Source organism: Puntigrus tetrazona, chromosome 15 (genome assembly GCF_018831695.1).
Source record: "Puntigrus tetrazona isolate hp1 chromosome 15, ASM1883169v1, whole genome shotgun sequence".
Taxonomy (NCBI): Eukaryota; Metazoa; Chordata; class Actinopteri; order Cypriniformes; family Cyprinidae; genus Puntigrus; species Puntigrus tetrazona.
Genome location: NC_056713.1, coordinates 1,991,766 through 2,014,209, shown reverse-complemented (window position 1 = coordinate 2,014,209; position 22,444 = coordinate 1,991,766). Strand labels below are relative to the sequence as shown.

At 40.0% G+C, this 22,444-nt stretch overlaps 1 protein-coding gene across 6 annotated transcripts in view; it reads left to right on the top strand.

Moving 5' to 3' along the window:
• The first annotated feature begins 296 nt into the window (after nucleotides 1-296).
• Nucleotides 297-22,444, top strand: part of LOC122359198 (Down syndrome cell adhesion molecule-like protein 1 homolog) — a 107,060-nt gene continuing 84,912 nt past the window's right edge. For 2 of the 6 annotated variants that reach the window (XM_043259486.1, XM_043259485.1), the window contains exons 1-3: nucleotides 340-593; nucleotides 12,036-12,356; nucleotides 18,509-18,655. In XM_043259486.1, coding sequence (XP_043115421.1) covers nucleotides 344-593; nucleotides 12,036-12,356; nucleotides 18,509-18,655 — 718 coding nt within the window. In that variant the 5' untranslated portion in view covers nucleotides 340-343. Of the gene's footprint in view, nucleotides 594-12,035; nucleotides 12,357-18,508; nucleotides 18,656-22,444 lie in introns of all 6 variants that reach the window. The other 4 variants (XM_043259489.1, XM_043259488.1, XM_043259490.1 and 1 more) reach the window with 3 other exon arrangements.

Genomic DNA, 22,444 nt, shown 5'->3' with positions numbered 1-22,444 from the left:
TTCTTTTCTTTCATCAGTAGGCAAGATTTCTGCCGGTTAAAGGTAAGCTGCGGTCGTCGCGAAAAGTGATCCGACGCGCGTAAAAAAAAGCAGCCATTTGGTTTCCCAGGTGCGCTGTGGTTACACTGAGTGCCACAGAATGCCCTGGCCGTCTCCAGCCACGTGGACCGCTCACAACAACAACAACAACAACAACATGTTAAGTCCTGTCCTCCCCGATGCACTCAACCCACCCCCACCAACAAAACTCCGCGCGCCGTCCTCGCCGCGTCTCTCTCTGGCCCCGCACCAGCACCTCTCCATCTCGCCGTACCATTAGACTACCGAAGGAGGGGCCGCTCGGATGACGGTCCCGCGGAGGGGAGGGTACGAGAGGCGGGACCAAAGTCTTCCCCGCTTCTCGGCGCTGGCGAGTCCGGGACTAGGGCTGGAGAGATCGCCGGGGAGCATCGTCACCACTCCTGCACGGAGCCTCGCCTGGCCGAATATTGCACAGTGCACACGTCGGGATTGCAAAACATTCCTGAGAAATATACCTGCTATTTATGGCATGTGGCTGGTAACTTTACTCCTGCTGTATTCTTTTCAAGAAGGTACGTAGTCAGCTTATTTCCACGGCTTTTTCTTTTTTTACCCCCCCTCACTTACGACAATGTTAAAATAAAAACGCCACGATGCATAAAATGAAATTAAGTGGAAATGTGCGTGCGCGGAAATCGCGCCGTAAAGTTTATTTCACTGCGCTCGCGCATATCTGGATTTCAAGAAGTTTCTTTCGCTCTAAAACTAATTCAACTCCGTTCAAAAATGTGTTCGGCTGCTTAAAATGCGGGGAAATTGTGTTTTTTTCCGGTCGGCGATTAACCGCGAGCGGGAGATTGCGAGGCTGTGGGATCTGCATGTTCCCGTGCGCAAAGATGGGGGAGATGGCATGATTTGTATGCAAGATATGAATATGCTGTTGAGTTATGAATATGTAGAACGCGATCGGATTTTGCGTCGGTCCTGTGCGTTTACCATACACTTTTGGCCTTCTGTGGTTCGCTGGGTGGGAAAGTGGAGTTGGTCAGCGAGGTGTGGATTTGTTTGCGCTGGGTGTACTTTTTTTTTTATTTTGTTTTGTTTTACCGGGCTCGAAAAAGAACGTAAATGTCCTGGGATTTGAATATGTCTCTTCGTTGTTTATGGTGAAATGCTGCCGCGTGCCCTTAGGGGAAAGAATAATAGGTGTTTTGTAATAAAAGCGCGCGTTTTTGTGCTAGAGGATGAATGTATCTGCATAGATCCCGTGGAAAACAGAATGGCATATGCAGCCTCATTTCCAATTAGCACTGGTGCAATTAGTGGTCCTCCATTTTCTATGCCAACAGATCCCTGGTTTGACTGTGCTGATGGTGGGTTTGATAAGGCACATTTGATTTTGCATGAATGCAAAACGAAGACGTGGTTTATTGCAATCACAATTAAGGTTATTCATTTGCTCACTCTGTTAGTTTTACGCGTCAATTTCTGTCATGATGTGTCCTCAACAATTTTGTTTTTGACACCTCACAGCACATACACCCCTCCTTCCCTCACCCTCCAGCCTTGGAGATATGCTTTCAGTTTTTAGCTCATATTTTGCCCCCCAAAAAAAATGATCTTACAGTATATGGATGAAAGTACTTTTTTTTACGCGTGCGCTTATTTTGGAGCGTCCTTTATCTGATATTTCTTTGTCAAGTGTGTATTTCCATTTACCCACAAACAGCTCAAATGTAAATGCTTTGCCTTGTTTTACGGTGCTTGACTTTAGGTGCTTTATAATTGAGAAGGCGTTGTGGTTTTTATATATACATCTTAATTTACAATGTCATTTGTTCGGGGATGTAAGGTCAGAATTATCCCCTCTCTCTCTCTCCCAGGGTGTGTGTGTGAGGTTTGTGGAAGAGAACTGGTGTGTGTTAATGTGTGTTTGTGTATTAATGTGTGTGTTCTTGTATGGGGGAGGAAGGGTGCAGTAGGGCGTAAAGTGCGTAAAAAACGGGATACGGAGGTCGCAAACAAACTTCTTTTTTTTTTTTTGCCACGCTTTTGCCTTTTTATTTTCCAGTGCCGATAGCTTATATTGTATTTTTCTGTCATTTCCACAATACATTTCTTATCTCGTATCTTGAGACCTGATGACACGGTCGATAGGAGATGTAAAACGCACATCAATTATCATACATGCATATGCATTAGGACTGCGTATTTTTCCGAGAGGGCCGCGCCTCCATCTTTTCCACTTTCAAGGAATGTAAGAAACATTTCCCCTCAAAAAAAAAAAAAAAGCTTTTCCCCGCGTTTCCCGGAATAATTGTATGTTGTCACAAGAGCACGTTTAGTCGTTTTTGGTTAGGAATTATCAGTCATTTTGAATGTATTATTATGCATTATCGTGACCCGGGCAAGTTGTAGCATATTACCCCCCCTGTCTTCACACCTGAACCCCGGTCTGGGGAACCGGATCCCGGGTAAATTGCCGTCTCGAGGGTCAGCTTGTCTTTTTATGGAAATGCAACTAAATGAAATGAAAAAGGCACCGAGGGATGCTGCAGTACTGTTTGTGGAAATTTCCATTGTTATTTGCATGGGAGTTATAATCTGATTAAAAACAATAACTATCATTATTACTAATATTAATAGCAATACATGCAGCAATAACAGATCTATTTTCATTAAACCGATCAACAATGCCGTAGTTTATTACAAGTTGGGTTTTTTTATAACCGTGCTGGCTTCATATGGGATATGGCATATCAATTTTTAAAATTCATTCACGTTATTATCCAGATGTTGTGTACACTCAGCGTGATAGATCTCAAATCTGTTCAGAATGTCAAAAAAAAAACAAGTACAAATATTTGTTGATCTTTATTAATTTTTTATTTTTTTTTATGACAGATTTGCTGGATGTTAAATAATGAACAAACGGGCTGCAGGCAGCGTGTGTACGTGTGCCTGTCCAATATTTATTTTAAGGATCAGCAGTCGTCGGGGTCGTCAAATTTGCGTGGCGGCTGCGATATTATCCGGTTTGATCCGATGTCCTGAACATTTGCCTAAATTAAAATGTGATTGAAAGGAGCTCGCCACGTCAGACCTTTTCAGACCGAGTCATAATAATAGTAATGATGATGATGATAACTTACGTGTTTGCGTCTAACGCCAACGAGGCATGACAGACATATCTAAACATTTTTTTTTTTTTTTTTTTTTTTTACGAACTAATTTGCCCACTTTCGGGCGTTTTCACCTCCAAACTGCTCGCAATGTCAAAGCAGCTCCTCACATCAGGACACCTCTATCCCACCCCCACCCCCTCCTCCTCATAGAAATATGCAAAATTGGTTTCCTTTCTCTTTCCCCCCCATCAAATCCCCTGTTCTTCCCAGCTGCGCAATTAGTAGGAGATCTGCCGCATCCCCCACTCCAAAAGTAAATCAGGTCATTGGCCATAAGGACTCCATTTATTTCTCTCTCTCTCTCTCTCTCTCTCTCTCTCTCTCTCTCTCTCTCTCTCTCTCTCTCTGTATCTGTCTATCTCTGTTTCGTTGGACTCGTCACATACACCTGTTTCCCTGTTTGTTTATTTTAATGTAATTTGCGGGAAGCACATTGCGTTCGCTATATGATATTTCCTGCATAACAGCGGCGCGAGTCACGGTAATAAACGCACGTTACTCTCGCGAACCGTAGTAATGTGCACTTGAACTTTTCGTATACTTGAGAACGAGACGGTTTAGACCGAACGGGTCTGTCCCATCAGGATTGATTTTTAACCCCACCCAAAACCGTCCCACAGCTGAATCGTTTCCCTCGTTTTAATAGCGCAACGCGTGCATAAATAATAAATAATCATGAAACGTGCAAAAAACTTTTTGGAAAAGTTGTGCGGAGCACGTGCGACTGGCGGGAAACTCAAAAAAAAAACGTTTAAAGTTAAAACAACAAAGTCACGATTCAATGGAGAAAAGTGGCAGGGTGGGGGGTGCCTGAAAACGATTACATGTCACTATGTCCTTTTAATTCATTTGTTTTTGATATCTCAAAACAGTACATGTATCAAACGCAAGCTTTTAACTGTATGTTCGTTGTGGCGTTTTTACGTAATTTGATGTAATTAAACAGCCCCGTGCCGTACGCGCGAAACATCCGCGCGAGCTCCAGACAAGTAAAACACGTCGCTTTCAGACCCTTCAGGCTCAGAAGAAAAAAAATTGGCGCCGCGGATGTAACCGCTGAGATTTACTGGGTTAAGCGCAGAGCTATTTTTCCCTCCACCTAAAAATCACACCCCGCCGCTCCGCCTGCCATTTCAGCTGAAGTGCGGTCAAAATAAAAATCTACGTGTCACTCCGGCGTTCCGCTTCGACAGGTGACCGCTGTTCTCCTTTCAGCGCGCGCGTGCCGGCGAGTTAAGCGCGTGAGCAAACACTCCTTACCTCCGGAGCACCTGCTGCACGCGCGCCGCCGCGTCGGGGCCGCTCGTCCATCCAATCGGACACCACGCGCGAAGCGAGAGGAGAGAGTCGGGATAATGTTACATGAATCCTCCAGTCAATATCCAATCAATCAGGGATAGAGGTTCTTTGTGTGCATATATATATATATATATATATATATATATATATATATATATATATATATATATATATATATATATATATATATAATTAAGTAACCACAAAGTTAGCTACAATTAGGGCACTCGTCGCTCACTAACAGATGTACCCTGTGGAGGTAACCATAGCAACATCACGCCGCTCTGGCGCTTCGCCGCGTTCCTTTGCGAATAAATGTGCACTGGATAGCCACATGACTGTCAATATCATTTTATTATACATTTAAATATTACTAATATAATCACTCACACAAAATATACCGATTTGATTAAAACGCATCTAATAGGAAACACATTAATAGTAATCTAACTTGTGATTACCATTGTCTTTAATTGTATGTAATGGTTTTTTTTGCAACCATTAACAGTGTCATAGATTAGATTATAAATGGTATTACAAGTGGCGAGGTGGTTATGTTCTGCATTATAGTTTATATACATAACTGATACAAGTTGGCCTTGCGATCTGCCACAAAACATGAGGGTCATAAGGGTCATCATACAAAAGCTGAATAAGTAACCTTTTAATTAATGTATGGTTCCATGGGACAATAGTTCGCCAATATACAAGTATTTAAAAATATGTAAAAAAAAAAAAACAAATAAAAAAAATTAAAAACGTTGCCAGAATGAAGTTCTAGCAATGCATATCACTAATTAAAAATGACTTTTTCTCATATTTACAGTTGTAAATTTACTAAAAATCTTCATGGAACATCATTTTTCCTCATGATTTTGTACGTAAAAAAGAAAATTCTTGGTCACATTTGGCCTTGCGTTACCATACTCCCCATTTTCCGCACAGAACCTCGTAAAACTTCGTAGATGAGCTTAACTCAGTTGCATTTTTCAAGAAATGTTAGTAAATTCCTCCATGCTTTCATATTTGTCATTGTAGCACCCAATCAATTGCCTCAATAACGGTATTCCTGCAGCTCCTTGTTGCAGATTACGATATACTTGCATTTTACTTAAAAACGCTGGCCGGAAGCAGGGAAGTTTATAAAGTGAATGAATGAACGGCACTTTACAAACTACCCGAAACGTGTGAGATTTGGTGAAATTCCCATTTTATTGACACATTTTATGAAAAATGCATCCGGAGGACTGACACCTCAACCTCCAAATTCATCCTTTTGGAGTCTGAGCTACTTCTGCAAATGCTGATTTTTTTTTTTCCTGACGCTGCAGTAACGTGAAAACAAGGGGTTGGAAAACCCTTTTCCCGGTTTCAGGATCCCACCCCTAATGCGTTTATCAGCCTCTCGCAATCGTACGTCTGATTCGTTAAACCGATGCAAAATGCTAATTCTGCATCCAGACCTATAGATGCGCGCCTCTCCTGCTCTCCCACTTTTCTCTCGCTCACTTCTCAAAGAGATTGCCGTACAAATGTGGGAGGTTACATGCGACTGGTTTCCAATCCACTCGAGCTCACTCACGCAAAGCGCTGAACAATCACAGGGACAACGGTGGCAGGCGAGATTTACTCTAATATACCAGAACAAATGTAATCTAAACACAAGTGTACATGTGTCCTCCTCAGCCTAGCTATGAAGAAATGTCCGATGCGCGCACACACACACACACACACACACACACACACACACACATGCCTCATGCTTGCTATCGTAAACCCATTTATAACTGGGCTGACTTTAGATTCAGCTGGAAGTTACTCAGCACCTGTAGTATTGATTTTTCCTCGACTGCGCCGTGCATAAATGATTATCGGTTTGATAAGTGGCTTGTCTGAGGAAAGGTATAAAAAAACAAAGAAGGAAGAAAGTCGGCCTCTCTCTCTCTCTCTCTCTCTCTCTAATCTCATGAGTCATTTTAAAAGGTTAAAGAAAACATTATGACACTGGAAGCTGTTAAAAAAAAATATGCGGCGTTGTAACGCGATACAGACAGGCTTGACAGCAGAAATGGCCCTTGAACAATCTGCGAATAAATTAATTGGGAGGCTCGGAGGCAAATGGATGGTTGGATCGCGCCGTTGTCGAACAGCGCGCCCCCCCCCAAAAAAAAATGTGCGTCTGCATTTAGACGTGTTTATGCAGGTGAGACACGGCGATCGAAAAGAGAGATTGTGTTTAGATTTCTTCGGGGACAGGGTGTGAAGATCTGCGCGTGTGCGTGCGAGAGAGAGAGAGAGAGAGAGAGAGAGAGAGCGTGTGTCTAAGCAAATGCAGATGAGCGACCGAGAGAGCTGCATTATGCATGGCGGCTCACCATTGGGCTGCCCTCAATACATATTCAAATGGCATTTTCATAGCGACCGAACGAAAAAAAATAAATAAAAAAATGTATGTATGTATGTATGTATACGTCGTGCAAATGCGCGTAAAGAGAGAGGTGGGGAATAAGAGGAAAACGGAAAGGGTGATTAACGGCGGGGGGGGGGAGAGGTGGCGAGAAGGAAGGTTGAAAACGAGAAGAAATGATGAGCAAAGTCATTTTTGTGCAGGAATTTTTTTCGGTTCGAGGAAGTGGGTGGAGAATAACGCGTCCATCTTGAGAGTTAGACAGATAGGTAGGGAAAACGGGCATCATTAATGGAGCATTTCGGTATTCCCAGCCCTTTGCCTCGTTTGGCATATGGCAACGAGAATGGCAAGGTGCTGCAGGGCTTCGTTAGCCCTCACACGGAAGTCATCTCAGAACAAAGGGAGAAGAAATTGGGTTATCCCATTGGCCTTTCGTTTTTCTCTCCTTAAGAGCCCCCTAAATTACCGAACATCTACCCTAAATGTCTCAACAACCGTCCACGGACATAACGAAGTCCTTGGACGCAGAGGTCAACCATATTTGCATGGTTTGTGTGGATACTGCTGCTGGCGTATTTCACGCATGGTATCAACAAATATTTTCACTCTAAATTCACTTTCATTAACCACATTGTTTAAGGTGACCGTACATCATATTTTTACCTTGACGAGTCCTGGCTGTGATTACTAAATCGCAGTGTCCAGGCCTTTGCTTTGACTCTGCATGCATTACACTTACGTATTTGTATTTATTTCTGTGAATCCCACTCTTTTGTACACCACGATTGGCACATTATGCACAACGCCTGCACGCTATTGGTCACGGGGAGGACAAACCTCAACTGTCCTGCTCTCAAGCTTTTCCTCTTCCCCCTCCTTACCTCAGACCCCCCCCCTGCCACCATCACCCAGACAGTGGGGGCGATATCCCCAGGCTGTCCCTTTTGGATCCACAACCCCTTACCCAGAACCCCACTGTGAGATTATAGATATTGCAATCTTTATTATGGGGGTTTATGCTTTAGGCTATAATCTGCAAAGGCAAAAGGGGGTGGGGGGCAGGGGACTAACCAGTTGACCTGTTTTTCATCCCATTTCAATAAGACCATGAACATATTTCCCAGTGTTGCTGTGTTTTTGTTCAGATCTACTGTGAACTGATGTGTTGTCATGCAGGCTTTCCGCTATTGTCTATATTTGTTTTGGCCACAGCGGGCGGCGTTTGCTGTTGTTTGCCAAATAATAAGAGAGAGATTTATATATATATATATATATATATATATATATATATAAATCTCTCTCTCTATATATATATATATATATATATATATATATATATATATATATATATATATATATAAAAATCTCTCTCTTATATATATATATATATATTCTTTAAAAAAGGAGCTATTACAGATTAATAGATGTTTGTTTATGCTTAGTTTAAGGTTGCATATCCGTGGAGAGGAGGAGATTGGCGCTGTCTATAGTGCTGAAATGTGTTTAGGGACCATTCAGTCACTGTCCGTGGTCCTGAAAAGGGCTCTCAGAATTATATTTGACACAGCTCAGAAACCAGGATAGAGTGCACTCTGCTCTCGTCCCAAATAGCACTTAAGGCTGACGGCGGCCAGGGACTGCTCCATTTTGAGCATGTCAGGATTCTTTGCTGTTTAACTCTAATGCTGGATCCCAGAGGTTTTTTACACAAAAGCACGGGTCAAACATTTGCTTCAAATCCTAGATTTTGTCAGTGCAACTGTGGCGCTACGTTGAAAGCCAACCTTGCATGCACAGCAAAGCTCAGTCTAGTCCAGCGGTTCTCAACTCCGGGGGGTGGCGGGGGTTAGGACTTGTCATGGCCCAGTAGGGGGCCTCAGTAAACTTTCAAGGGGGCTAGAGCGTTGTCAAATAACTTCTATATAAATGAATAAATACATACATATTTTTAAAATTTAAAAATGCAAATCATTTATTTATTTGATTGATTGATTGATAGAATGTAGCCAAGCATAACTGATAGTATTTTAATCTAATTTGATCTAAAACATTTGCATTTGAACTCCTATTTACCCATGCTGTGTTTCCTTTAAACAGATATAAGCTCTAAAAAAAATATGCCGGCTATTTGTTTTTATAAAACAACAACAATATCAGTGCATCATTGTTATGTAGCCGTGTAGGCTGTCTTTTAAATAGTAACCTTGACTGTAGGGGACTTTGGAGCAACAGAGGTTGAGCGCAGCCAGCCTAGACGTTGTTCTATAGTGATCGAGCCTTTCATGCAAAGCATTAACAATGAAAAGATTTTATTTCATTCCTATGCAACCTGTGACTCCTGATGGCACTTCCATTCACTTCAGCACCCCCCCCTCAACTAACCTACCACTGTGCGCACTCTAAACCCGCTCCTGTCTGGACTCTTGCCCCCTGGCTCACACCCACCTCCGTAATCTGCCCTCCCCACAGGGCAAAGCGAGAGAGGGGAAGCGATAGAGGCCCTCCACCGTGTTGCGATTATCAGGCCAGGAAGGCTCTGTGTGTGTTAAATGTGAAAGGAGATTATATGGATTTAACTCTCTGCGTCTGGCGTACAAATTCCAATCACATAACATATCCCTTCATGTTCTATGGGAATATAAAAAGAGAGGGAGAGAGAGTGATGGATGGAGAGAGAAAGAATTCAACCCCCCACCTTACCCAGTAAAAGCTTTAGCTCTAATCTCAGCCTTTCGATTCTCTAGCATCACTTTTTTTTTTTCATGTTATTTCATTCTATGTTTTGCATGTATTTATATTTGGACTTTTTTCTCTCATTAAAATCAACATCGCTATTGTCCTTTCTAAGCCTTTAAATGGAGTAACCTATAACTGCCAAGAGTAAGAGTAACGTTATTACAATCGTTAAAGGAATAGAATATCTTGTGTCTTACGAAATCCATTTAACTTACTACACACAAATATACTTTACAGAATGTTCGAGCTGCGCTTTTCCATGCAATGAAAGTGAATGGGCGCTTAAAACCAGCCGCAATAGGTGAACTTGGTATGAATTTGATATGCATTTTATATATTGCTATGCTGTCCGTTAAGCATGCATAAGCTTATAAGTACCCCAATGGCTTTAATGCCATGGTAGCATGTTACCAGTATTCTCTCAAACACAATGAGAATCGCAAGAATGGGGGTTAATCCAGGCATTGTTGACATAAACCTGGTGGGGGGCATTAATTAAATGTAATTGCCTTAGAAGAAAATTCTCTTGCTTTGGGCTTGTGTCTCCCTTGGCTCGGAGCCAGAGCTGAGCTAAGCAATTCTCTGAATACAAAAAGATACAGAGCCATCCCACCCGAACCATGTAATCCGTAATAGAGCCTGCAGATAATAGAGATGCCAGAATGGTAAATCGCTAAAACGCTGCCTTTAAAGGACATCATTAGCTATGCCGCTAAATTAGCACGCGTGTTAATTTACGCAAACCGTGGCTTTTCTTTTTTTTTTCTCTCTCTCTCTCTCTCTTTTCTCACAGTAGTCCGGATTTGGTAATACACCAAGAGCGAATGATTGTCTGATCCACATTAGCTGTCAGAGAGGTTTGTAGATACATAGCGGGGGTTTTATGACCTATTTATTCTCCTATCAGATGGCGGCATTCGCCGCGGCTCACACCGCACACGTATTAGATTAGTGATATTCTTTAATGCCTGCCCTACAACTGTACTGTTATAGCTGTCATTTGGGTTAAGGTGGGATAAGTCGCTTTGGTGAGGAAGCATCTGCCGAGAACGTGCATAGGAAAGATCCACTCTTGCTGTGGACAAAGTTGGCTCTTGTTTTGAAGCCTCGCTGATTCCTGCGTCCCGGCTTTGTTTGTTTGCTTAGGTGTTTGCTTTTGTGGAAATTGCAGCCGTTTCTGTTTTACAAGTCATTTTAACGTTCTGTAGAGTTATACTAGATATACTGGTCTGATATAGGACCTTTAGTATGTGCCATTGTACAGGCCTGTTTACACCAACAACAATAACTATATAGATAACTATATAATAGTGTCTGTTTATTCTAAGCTCATTACATCAGTATTGATTCTGATTGGGCGTCAATGTTTTAATCATTGGACAGTTGGGGAAAATTGTTCTGAATGTGATTCTAGCTATATCATTTCTCTGTGCCTTCATCTTTATAGCTATGGTGAGACTTTTTGATATTGGAAACGATTTTAAGAACTACATCTTTAATTTTTGTCTTCATAGTTATCGTCTGTCATGCACAGCCATGTTTAAATTTGCGTTAAATTCAGTACGGTGTCTAACCTGACTACGATGCTGAAGAATTTTGGCTACATTTCCTAAAAATATGGATAGCTAACTGTGCTTGCAAGTTCTGTCGTTATCAGCATAGTTCAAACATTGTGTGTTTTCCGAAACCATAGTTCCAATTAATAATCGCTAACAGTATTGTAACTACAGCCCTCGAATTTTGGTTCTACATCTTTCAGTTTATCATGAGGATATCAATGCAATTTTGCGTGTGCAAACGATAGAAATGCAACCATAGTCGGCTAACAATGCAGTCAACGAACGCAACCTGTAGAGGGCGCAGCTATTGTTTCGTTCCTAAATACTTGCGACTAGCTACAGTAGTTAATTTCCCCAACGATGCATCGTACTTTGGTAGTTAAGCATCAGTATGCCTAACCGACTTGTTCCCAACACCAGAGGAGAGTCGAAGTGACTGCAGCTTACTAAGCAGTCACAAGTTGACCTTAGCTTCCCCATATAGATTGTGCACTTCGTAAACGACAGACAAATAATAAGATCAAGTTTTCGGTTACGTCATCTCCCCAGTCCAGTGATTGATTTCTAAATTTGAATTGAGTTGTGCTGACCCAGTGGGAACGTCTCTGGGATAATCCAATCAGAGCATGGCGTGGGGCACTTTACCAGACATGACTCCGAGGCAGACGTTTTCTAGAACGACACACAGTGCTGCTTGTACGATTTGAAAGTGCACTAACCCAAGGGCGCGAGTGTGCACTGCCCCCTCTTTACCTGTGCAGGTGCTGAATTGAAGAATAAAATTCTTTGGTCACTTCGCGACTGACAGTGTTGTCTCTCTTCCAGTGCACAGCGAGGATGTGGTCTCGACGCGGCTGTACTTTGTGAATGCTTCCCTGCAGAGAGTGACCTTCTCCAGCTCAGTGGGGGTGTCCCTGCCCTGTCCTGCGGGTGGCGCCCCCCATGCCGTCCTCCGCTGGTACCTGGCCACCGGCGACGACATCTACGACGTGCCACACATCCGCCACGTTCACGCCAACGGCACGCTGCAGCTCTACCCTTTCTCCCCCCCTGCCTTCAACAGCTTCATTCATGATAATGACTACTTCTGCACTGCCGAGAACCAGGCCGGCAAGATCCGCAGCCCTAGCATCCGTGTCAAAGCAGGTGAGGCATGACTCCGTCCATCCGTCCATCTGACCGTCGCTCTATTCATCTACATATTTAATATATTTGTATGGTATATGGTGGTGTAGTGCAGTGAGTAAAGGTCATGATTGACGACCAGTTTTTGGGCTCAGATCTCACAAGGGACAGGCTATGACCGATTCTCAGTATTACTTATTTATATGCATACTAATATTAATAGCATATTGACTGTGTGTTAGTATTTATACAGAAAATGTTAACATCTACTTTAGTAACTATTAATAATTAATATATATATATATATATATATATATATATATATATATATATATATATATATATATATATAATTTATATAATTTTTATATACACTACTGTTTAGGTTATATTATATATTAATAATATAAAACAAATTAAATGTATATGAATCTTTTACTTTCATGACATTAAAGACATTTATAATTTCAAATAAATCCTATTTTCATTTATTTCTTATTTTTTAGAAGCAAAACTATTTTACATCTTACATTGTTTTTCTAACTATTACTATTTTAAAATATTAAAATATACTTTTTCAAATATCGTTATTTATTACTGCTAATGTACTGCTGTAAATGCGCAAAATGAACATAAATGTCCTCTATTAAATGTTCTTTTTTTTTTTTTTTACTTTTTCTCAGTCAAAAAGGTGAAGTCAAGTGGCGATTCCATGTATTATATTTCAACGTTCAAAGAAGAATATTCAACGTGTCGCATATATTTCTGGTGTTGCTTTTTCTTTAGTATCATTCTGAACACCTACATCTGTGATTGCCTGATTATATCTCTTGCAGTTTGATATTTATTAAATAGCATGTCCTTGTAAACTTATATTTACAGCACTTTTATTGTTGCTTTTATTTATTATTTTTAAAATCCGTATAGGGACTAAATCTTGCTATGTTACTTATTAGCATGCCTATCGATAACACATTGGCTGTTTCTAAGTACTTATGAAGCACATATTCCACATCCCCAATCCTACCCAATACCTCAACCTACTAACTACCTTCCTAACTATTAATAAGCAGAAGATTAGTAGTTTACTGAACCCAAAGCGCAGTTAACGGTTTGTTAATAGCGAGAATTGGACCTTAAAACAAAGTGCGACCCCGCGCGCTTGTACCGTAGAAGACTGCGATGGTTTTAAATTTCGTCAGCATCTCTTCCCAGACCATATTGCTCGAAGAAAAGAGCATAGTCAAGGCATGCGCTGTGGCAGAGGGGGGGCGCGTGACGTTACAGGTGGAACACGAGTTCTTAACTTAACATCTGCAGTAACAGCAGAAGTAGCGGCCGCCATATTGCTAACCTAAATAAGAATGTAAGTGCCAAATCGATGTCCCAGCGGCCGGCCTGCTGACCTGGCTGCTTTAAAAAGCAGCGCACAGACGGGCACACGGCGCTACAGACAGTTGGCTGACTGACCCTCCCGCTCGGTGCCAAGGTCACCGCTCGTGAGTGGGGCTGGCCGCCCAGCAACAGCGAGGGATATCCATACACCTCCCTGCACTCACACACGCTCACTCTTATGCCAGCCTGCGCAGTGCCAGTGTCCCTCCCGTCTCCCAGTCTCCATCTGTCCTCTAAGCTAGAGTTCCCATCTCACACACGCATACGCGTTCACCTACTCCGAATTTCCCAGAAATAACCCCATCGAGCAACGGCGATCTCGCGCACCTTTATAAATAACGCCGGCTTCAACTATTCTTCAAATGTAACCAGGCGGGTTCAGGCCCATGCTACTTTTTCCACCTTACCCGCATTAACATTAAAGTCTCAGAGGATGGAATGAATTACCTACCAACCGGCGACAAGACGGGGGTGACTTTCGCCTCAAATAATTACACTAATTAATCAATTAAGTGCTGAGATGCAGCAAAACTGCTAGTGGACCTAGCAACCCGCACAGAGCCCCGAGGAACCCAACACTGGGGCTCCCTCACCAGCCAATCAGATCCTGGCACTGAGGGGTTACCATGGGTACGGCGAGGGGAGGGGCAGGGTGTGGCGCTGAATGTCTCAGGTGGCACTGGAGAATGATGACAGCTGACAGCTCACTGTATGACACCATCCCCCCCATGCATGTCTCTCTCTCTTTCTCTCCCTCCTCCTCTTTTCTCACCCACTCTCCTGCATGCTGATCCTGTGCCAATAATAGCACGGGCACCTGTGTGGATAGCTCTACATTTATGAAAATCTCCCTATGAGGGCTTGAGTCGAGTGTGTGTGTGTGTTCCTCCTTGCACTCACTGTTCATTTTTCATTTAGCCTTTTACAGTGTCTCAATCTGTCTGTCTGTCCGCCTATCTATCTATCTATCTATCTATCTATCTATCTATCTATCTATCTATCTATCTATCTATCTCTGTCTGTTGCTTTCTTTCTTTCTTTCTTTCTTTCTTTCTTTCTTTCTTTCTTTTTGTCTGTCTGTTTTTCTTCTTTTTTCTTTCTCTATCTATCTATCTATCTATCTATCTATCTATCTCTGTCTGTTGCTTTCTTTCTTTCTTTCTTTCTTTCTTTCTCTTTTGTCTTTTTGTCTTTCTTCTTTTTTCTTTCTCTATCTATCTATCTATCTATCTATCTATCTATCTATCTATCTATCTATCTATCTCTGTCTGTTGCTTTCTTTCTTTCTTTCTTTCTGTCTGTATTTTTGTCTGTCTGTTTTTCTTCTTTTTCTTTCTCTATCTATCTATCTATCTATCTATCTATCTATCTATCTATCTATCTATCTATCTATCTATCTATCTATCTATCTATCTATCTCTGTCTGTTGCTTTCTTTCTTTCTTTCTTTCTGTCTGTATTTTTGTCTGTCTGTTTTTCTTCTTTTTTCTTTCTCTATCTATCTATCTATCTATCTATCTATCTATCTATCTATCTATCTATCTATCTATCTATCTATCTATCTATCTATTTCTTTCTTTCTATTTAATTGTGTCTGTTTTTCTATCTATCTATCTATCTATCTATCTATCTATCTATCTATCTATCTATCTATCTATCTATCTATCTATCTATCTATATCTATCTATCTATCTATCTATCTCTATTTCTTTCTTTCTATTTAATTGTGTCTGTTTTTCTATCTATCTATCTATCTATCTATCTATCTATCTATCTATCTATCTATCTATCTATCTATCTATCTATCTCTGTCTGTTGCTTTCTTTCTTTCTTTCTTTCTGTCTGTATTTTTGTCTGTCTGTTTTTCTTCTTTTTTCTTTCTCTATCTATCTATCTATCTATCTATCTATCTATCTATCTATCTATCTATCTATCTATCTATCTATCTCTTTCTTTCTATTTAATTGTGTCTGTTTTTCTATCTATCTATCTATCTATCTATCTATCTATCTATCTATCTATCTATCTATCTATCTATCTATCTATCTATTTCTTTTCTTTCTATTTAATTGTGTCTGTTTTTCTATCTATCTATCTATCTATCTATCTATCTATCTATCTATCTATCTATCTATCTATTTCTTTCTTTCTATTTAATTGTGTCTGTTTATCTATCTATCTATCTATCTATCTATCTATCTATCTATCTATCTATCTATCTATCTATCTATCTATCTATCACTTTCTTTCTATTTATCTGTGTCTGTTTTTCTATCTATCTATTTTCTGTGTCTATCTATCTATCTATCTATTTTCTGTGTCTATCTATCTATCTATCTATCTATCTATCTATCTATCTATCTATCATCTGTCTGTTTGTCTATCTATCTATCTATCTATCTATCTATCATCTGTCTGTTTGTCTATCTATCTATCTATCTATCTATCTATCTATCTATCTATCTATCTATCTATCTATCTATCTATCTGTCTGTCTGTCTGTCTGTCTGTTTGTCTGTCAGTATTTCTGTCTATTCTTTGTCTGAGTGTAGTGAAAAGCAGGTACATGACAGGAGGATAAAGACAAGTCAAATGCAGAAATATGCTTAGCAGAAGCCATGCTATATTAACTGCATCACCTCTATAATCCAAAACACACAGTAGCATGTTTAATGGAGAGTGTCCTACATCCTGTATTGAGTTTGTCTAAAGTCAGCTCCAGGGTTAAACACAGACCCCGTGCGACGAGTGTGGCAGGTGCACTGTGACACAGTCTCGCTCTCCCTTTCTTCCAGCCCTTTGTTTCTTTGGCTTCCCGCCTCCCGATAGGTCACGTTTTTTTTTTTTTTTTTTCCACCATTACATTAACGAGCACCTTTCACCGCCTCATTCTTATTCAATTTGGATCTTTTCCCGTTTTTTATACGTCTTGCGTCATGAATAAGTAAATACGGTATTTGGTTTCTCTCGAGTTAATTATTTAAACGATAGTGATACAGGACTCGGTCCTCCCGGTGCGCGCGAAAAGGAGAAAGAGAGCACCAGCCCATGTGTCGGTCCGTTTCCAAGCAACCGATGAGTATAGTCAGGCATCAGTAACATTCTAATGATGCCGCACATGAAGACGGAGAGTCATTTGCCCATAAAAAATGCTATCTGCTATTGTTGTCGGCAAATTCGTCTGTGAATTTTACGCATGCATTATTGAAGCCTCGGAGATGTTTTGGCTTGTTGGCGCTCCTTCGACCGCCGCAAAACATTCCTCGACCAGGTGTAGCGCGATCCGAGTTGAGGCGCAAATAAAACCAGCTAATAGAGGGCCGCTTTGAGTTAGTTTATCTTTAGAAATTCGATAAAGCCCGAGACTCGCAGTCAATCAATGACTGAATAAATGATTATTTGTAGACTATGGAGTCCTGAGTGTAATAGGGAGTTCTATTGATCTGTTCTATCGATTCAAATCTCATCTGCATCGGTGAGAAGCTGGTTAGTTAACAGCGGGCAAATACACACAGCCTGTTTTAACTTCCCCGAGCGTCTTTCATTTACATATTTTCCACAGACCAGTTAAATACAGAGAGAAAGAAAGAAATATAATGACTGGGCTCAACGATTCATGACTTAACTATCAGACAAGGACACCGATTCGCCTCGCTGTGGGTGACACTGGCACCTGGCAGAAACCGTTATTAATGACCAAGGAAATTCACCCGCGAGCCAGGCGTTAATTATATATAGAAATAGAGGTAGCGAGTGAAAGCGAGACGGGGGGGGTGGCCTCGGAGCGCGGTTGTGGGTGATTGCCACATTTCACGAATTCTTATGATCCGTCTCTCTTTTTTTTTTTGACGGGTTGAAAAAGCCGCGTAGCTGAATTGGCCGCGAATCCAATTGCAATACCCACAGAGCTCTCTGAAAACATCCCCCGACCGCGTGATCGAATTTGCGGCGTCATGTTCGTGAATGAGATGCCCTCGCTCTGCGTCTTGCGTTACTTCCCCAAAGATACGAGGGAGAAATTAAAATCCGTAAGTAAATAGATGTTGATGAAAGACACAAAGCAAATTGAGTCCCTGAAATTAAAATGAAATTCAGCGCCTCCTTTAATCTGCTCGCGCTCCCCCGTCGCCCTTTAACGTAGGAGGATCTCCTCGCCCGTAAATAACATCTTCGTACCCCGATCGCTTTGTGTGTTCTTCCCGTCTATTGATTTTTTTCGTCCGGGTTCCGGTTGTCAGGTGCAGAGAGGTTCCCTTTAGCGGGGGCAAATGTTTCTGACAGCTCCAGAGGCTGTGCAGCGTCGTCCACTCGCCGCCGTCTGCATGCATTGCCTGAATGATTTAGAAAAAGGCCACTTCTTGAACTCTCGAACACCTCTTGACGAACGAAAAAAAGATCCAGTCTCCATCCCACAATCCACTTTTATGTTTATTACAATTAACGCATTTTGACCAGTTTTTTTCTTCACTTCACTTTTTTTTTTATTTCTCAAATATTACATTACATTTATTTGATTACATGTATTTCATTATTTCATTTATTTATTATTTTTATGATTAATCTTGGGTCTGCCATTATTATGATTGGTGATGTCGCCAATGAATAAAATAAAATATAATAAAATAATTAGAAAAGGATATTTTCATGATTGATTTGATCATTATTTTCTTTTTTGAACAAGTCTGTCAAAAATGACAATCTAAATGTACAACATGTAATTATTTAATGATGAATAAATAAATTCCGTCCTCTGTTTTTCTTCCGCCTCATTATGACCAGTGTTCAGGGAACCTTACACAGTTCGCGTGGCGGACCAAAGGTCCATGCGGGGCAACGTGGCCGTCTTCAAGTGCCTCATCCCCTCTGCTGTGCAGGAGTACGTCAGTGTGGTGTCCTGGGAGAAGGACACCGTCTCCATCGTCCCAGGTAAGACATACCTTGCATGGTTGGGCATGTTAAAGTAAGCGCAGATTTGAAATCCGTTATGTTTCTCATACATTTTAAGATCCTAAATATGTAAAGGAAGCCTTGTTGCAGCTGCAGTTTGCAGCTTATTTGCTCTGTCGGGAAGGTTATTCTGGTTTTTAAAGAGTGGAAAACGATGGGAGGTATTTTGGAGTCCAACTTTAGGCATGTGTGTGCATTTTGGACATTTTCCCCCAAACTTCTGCACACAAAATGCTAAAAATCGTAAATTCCATATGGTTATATATATATATATATATATATATATATATATATATATATATATATATATATATATATGGTTTTAAAGAACTCTGGTAAAGGAATAGTTCACTCAAGAATAAAGTAGTTCCAAACCTGTGTTCATTTCTTTGTTCTGAACACAAAGGAAGATATTTTGGGTCACCCTTGACTTCCACTGTATTTTTTTTCCCCCTACTATGGACATCAACGGTGACCAAAACAGCCTGGTTACAAACCTCTTCCAAAATATCTTCCTTTGTGCAAAACAAAGAAATTCATACAGGTTTGGAACTACTTGAGAGTGAGTAAATGATGACGGAATTTGAATTTTTGGGTGAACCGTTCCTTTAATCAACCCTAATTCATTTTGGCCTGTCTCAACATCTCCCATTTTGTCTGGATGGAGCAGAAACCGAAAAATAGGACAATTCTACAAAATGGAGCTGAATCATGACACGTAATGCTCTGTACTGTCAGAATGGATGATTCTCACTTATTCACAATATTATCTAACATACTATGCATACAACATTACACGAAGATTTTCATGGAGGTAATGTCCGGGAAGGTTTGTCTGAGAATGACTAACATGATTGCGAATTCCATCTAAATTAAGATACGACTCACTACATCTAAGTAGATTGGGACTAATTGTTGTTTCATAGTTATTGATAGACATGTTTCGCATGAAAAATGTTCGATCTTATCATAACTTAAGTGCAAGGTGCTTCTCATGCTCGGTTTTATGCTCTGTTATGGTCACGCCTATATGCCCATAATGTATTGGTATTTCTTTGTATATTTTTCCAATTAGCACAGATTTTTATATTTCTTTTTGGCGCTGATTGATCGTGGGCATCGTTGTTCTGAAAACACTTTCTAACTGAAAGGAACCCAGTTGAATAGATTGAATCCAATATTTGGTAATAATATAGCATAACATGAAATTTGTAAGCAGCTTTTATAAGTTGTTAAGTAATACTGTATGCAAAATGCATAAATCACGAACTTATCATTTTTAGGAAGAATTAAATTTCAGGTCAAAACAACTGCACAACAACATATGGTGTAAATTTCAGCTTTTTTGTTATAGTTATTTAAAAATAAATTATTATTATTCTTCTTATTATTATGAATAATAAGGTAATAATTTAATTTATTTTTAAACAGTTTGAAATGGCACTTAAACTTAATTTAGTTTATTAAGTTATCAGGGCAATATTTCAAATTGTCACTGAAGTATATCTTTTCACTTAATATTTATATTTAATTTCTGATTTAAATAATATATAAAAATAAAAAAATAATATATATATATATATATATATATATATATATATATATATATATATATATATATATATAACAATGTTTAAACAATATTGTTTAAATTCAAGTATATGCTTGTTTGTTTGATAAATCCAGTCTGATATGGAGAAATGCTTTTCCGCCTTATCAAATTCTCTCTAAAGGAAGCAAAATGATTCCGCCAAGTGCTTTGAGTGCGTTCAAACAAGGTAGCAGTTTTCTTGAATAGCGGACTTCCTAGCTCAAGTGGCGGAGTGTGTGCGTGTGTGCGTGCGTGTGTGTGTACGTTTGTGTGAACCCTGGCCTTGTAGTTGATTGGAAAATCAATAGGTGCTGCTTACACCGGCCGAGTCAGATGGAATCAGTGACTAGAGTCTCTCTCTCTCTCTCTCTCTCTCTTCGCTCAGTTCATCTTTCTCAATGGAGGTGTGCGTCTCCCTGCCCTTCACACTGGAGCGCGCATTGATCCGCTTTAGCCGCTGTGTCAATGTGTATCAGTATAAGGGGTCCAGAGGTTTCCAGCAAGTATCGATTGATTACATGCTCGGATTCCCCTCTCTCTTGTCACGGATGCGGACGCGCGAGTGGTCATCCGCGCTATACGGGGGATTGTGGGAAAAACGTCTGTAGGGATGTCCACCTCGGCGGCGCGTGTGTTTGTGTGATTCCGGGCCAGCGCTTTTTGTTGTTTTCCTTACTCTATCTGTTGTGTAGCATTGTTGTGGCTGACCGTGACTTCCAGCTTAATTGATTAACCAGTCGCTTTAATGGATTAACAGAAGGTCACACTTCCAGCTCTAGCAAACTGACTCTGACACTCTTTGCTTAAAGATTACCCAGCACATCAATCGAGCTAAAAAATTCGAATCATCTGCTTCAACTTGAGCAAAGCTAACCCTCTGGTTTATCTTGATAAATGTAATAGACTTTAATTATGTTGTGGAATAAAGGAAGGCTGCTTAAAAGGCTCCTCTTTGCAGTATAATGAAAGTGAACGTTGCTTAGTGTCGTCAAGCTCAAAATGGAAAAACACACACACACACACACACACACACACACACACACACACATATATATATATATATATATATATATATATATATATATATATATATATATATATATATATATATGATATGATATGTGCACTATTTATACACTACTTATACAAGCAATACACCAAAATTTTAATTGTTAATTAATAAAAATCTCAAAAATGTCATAGAAGGCAGTGAGGGTTGGATGGAAGAGAAGGTTTCAGTTTGTATGATTTTAATTAATTATAATAATTAAATTAATGATATATTAATGATGCATCATTTACACCAATAACAATAAATTCATTAATGATGCAAAATTGTTTTCATTTTTATTAGATTTTAATCGTCCAATTTTAATACATATTTGATTATAATTATGTTACAGTTCCAACATTCGGGGTTAATATTTGGATGAATTTTTTTTTTATTCGACCAAAAGTGACAGAAAAAGTGCAATTTTCATTGTTTGAAATTTTTTCTATAAATTCAGATTTTTTTTAAAGGTTTGTATTTGTCAAAGAATCCTGTAAAAAATGTTTTTAGAAGAATTTCCAGAAAAATATTAAGCGGCCCAGCTATTTTCAACATTACTACTAGTAATGCTAATAAATGTTTACTGAGCAGCGAATCAATGTATTGGAATGATTTCCGAAGGATCGTGTCCCTGAAGATGCTATAAATTCAGCGTCACCGTCACAGGAATAAATTGCATTTTAAACCATTTTAAAATATAAAACAGTTATATTAAATTGTGCAAATATTTCACAATATTCATTTTATTTATTATCTAATGCAGCCTTGGAGAGCGTAAGACGCCTAACAACTTGAACGTCTGAATATTAAAAATGTTATCCGAAATAAAATTCTGGGAAACCCGAACCTGACACAAACCCCACTGGGTTCAAATGAGGAACTGGAGCTTTATTGGAGAGCTTTCCGTTGAGAGTACCAATGTGTTACCATGGCAAATGGTAATACGATGGTACTTTTTATTAATGGTGTAATAGCGGCAGGGTTCACTTGTATGCGTAGGAGGGCCAGAGAGAGTGTGTGTATGTGTGTGAAGCAGTAAGCTGATTTCTGCTGTGTGACTCATGTTTAAGATGGCAAGATGTGTAAGAGGATCAGAGAGAGCGGTGAGGAGTTAGAGCAGGATTTA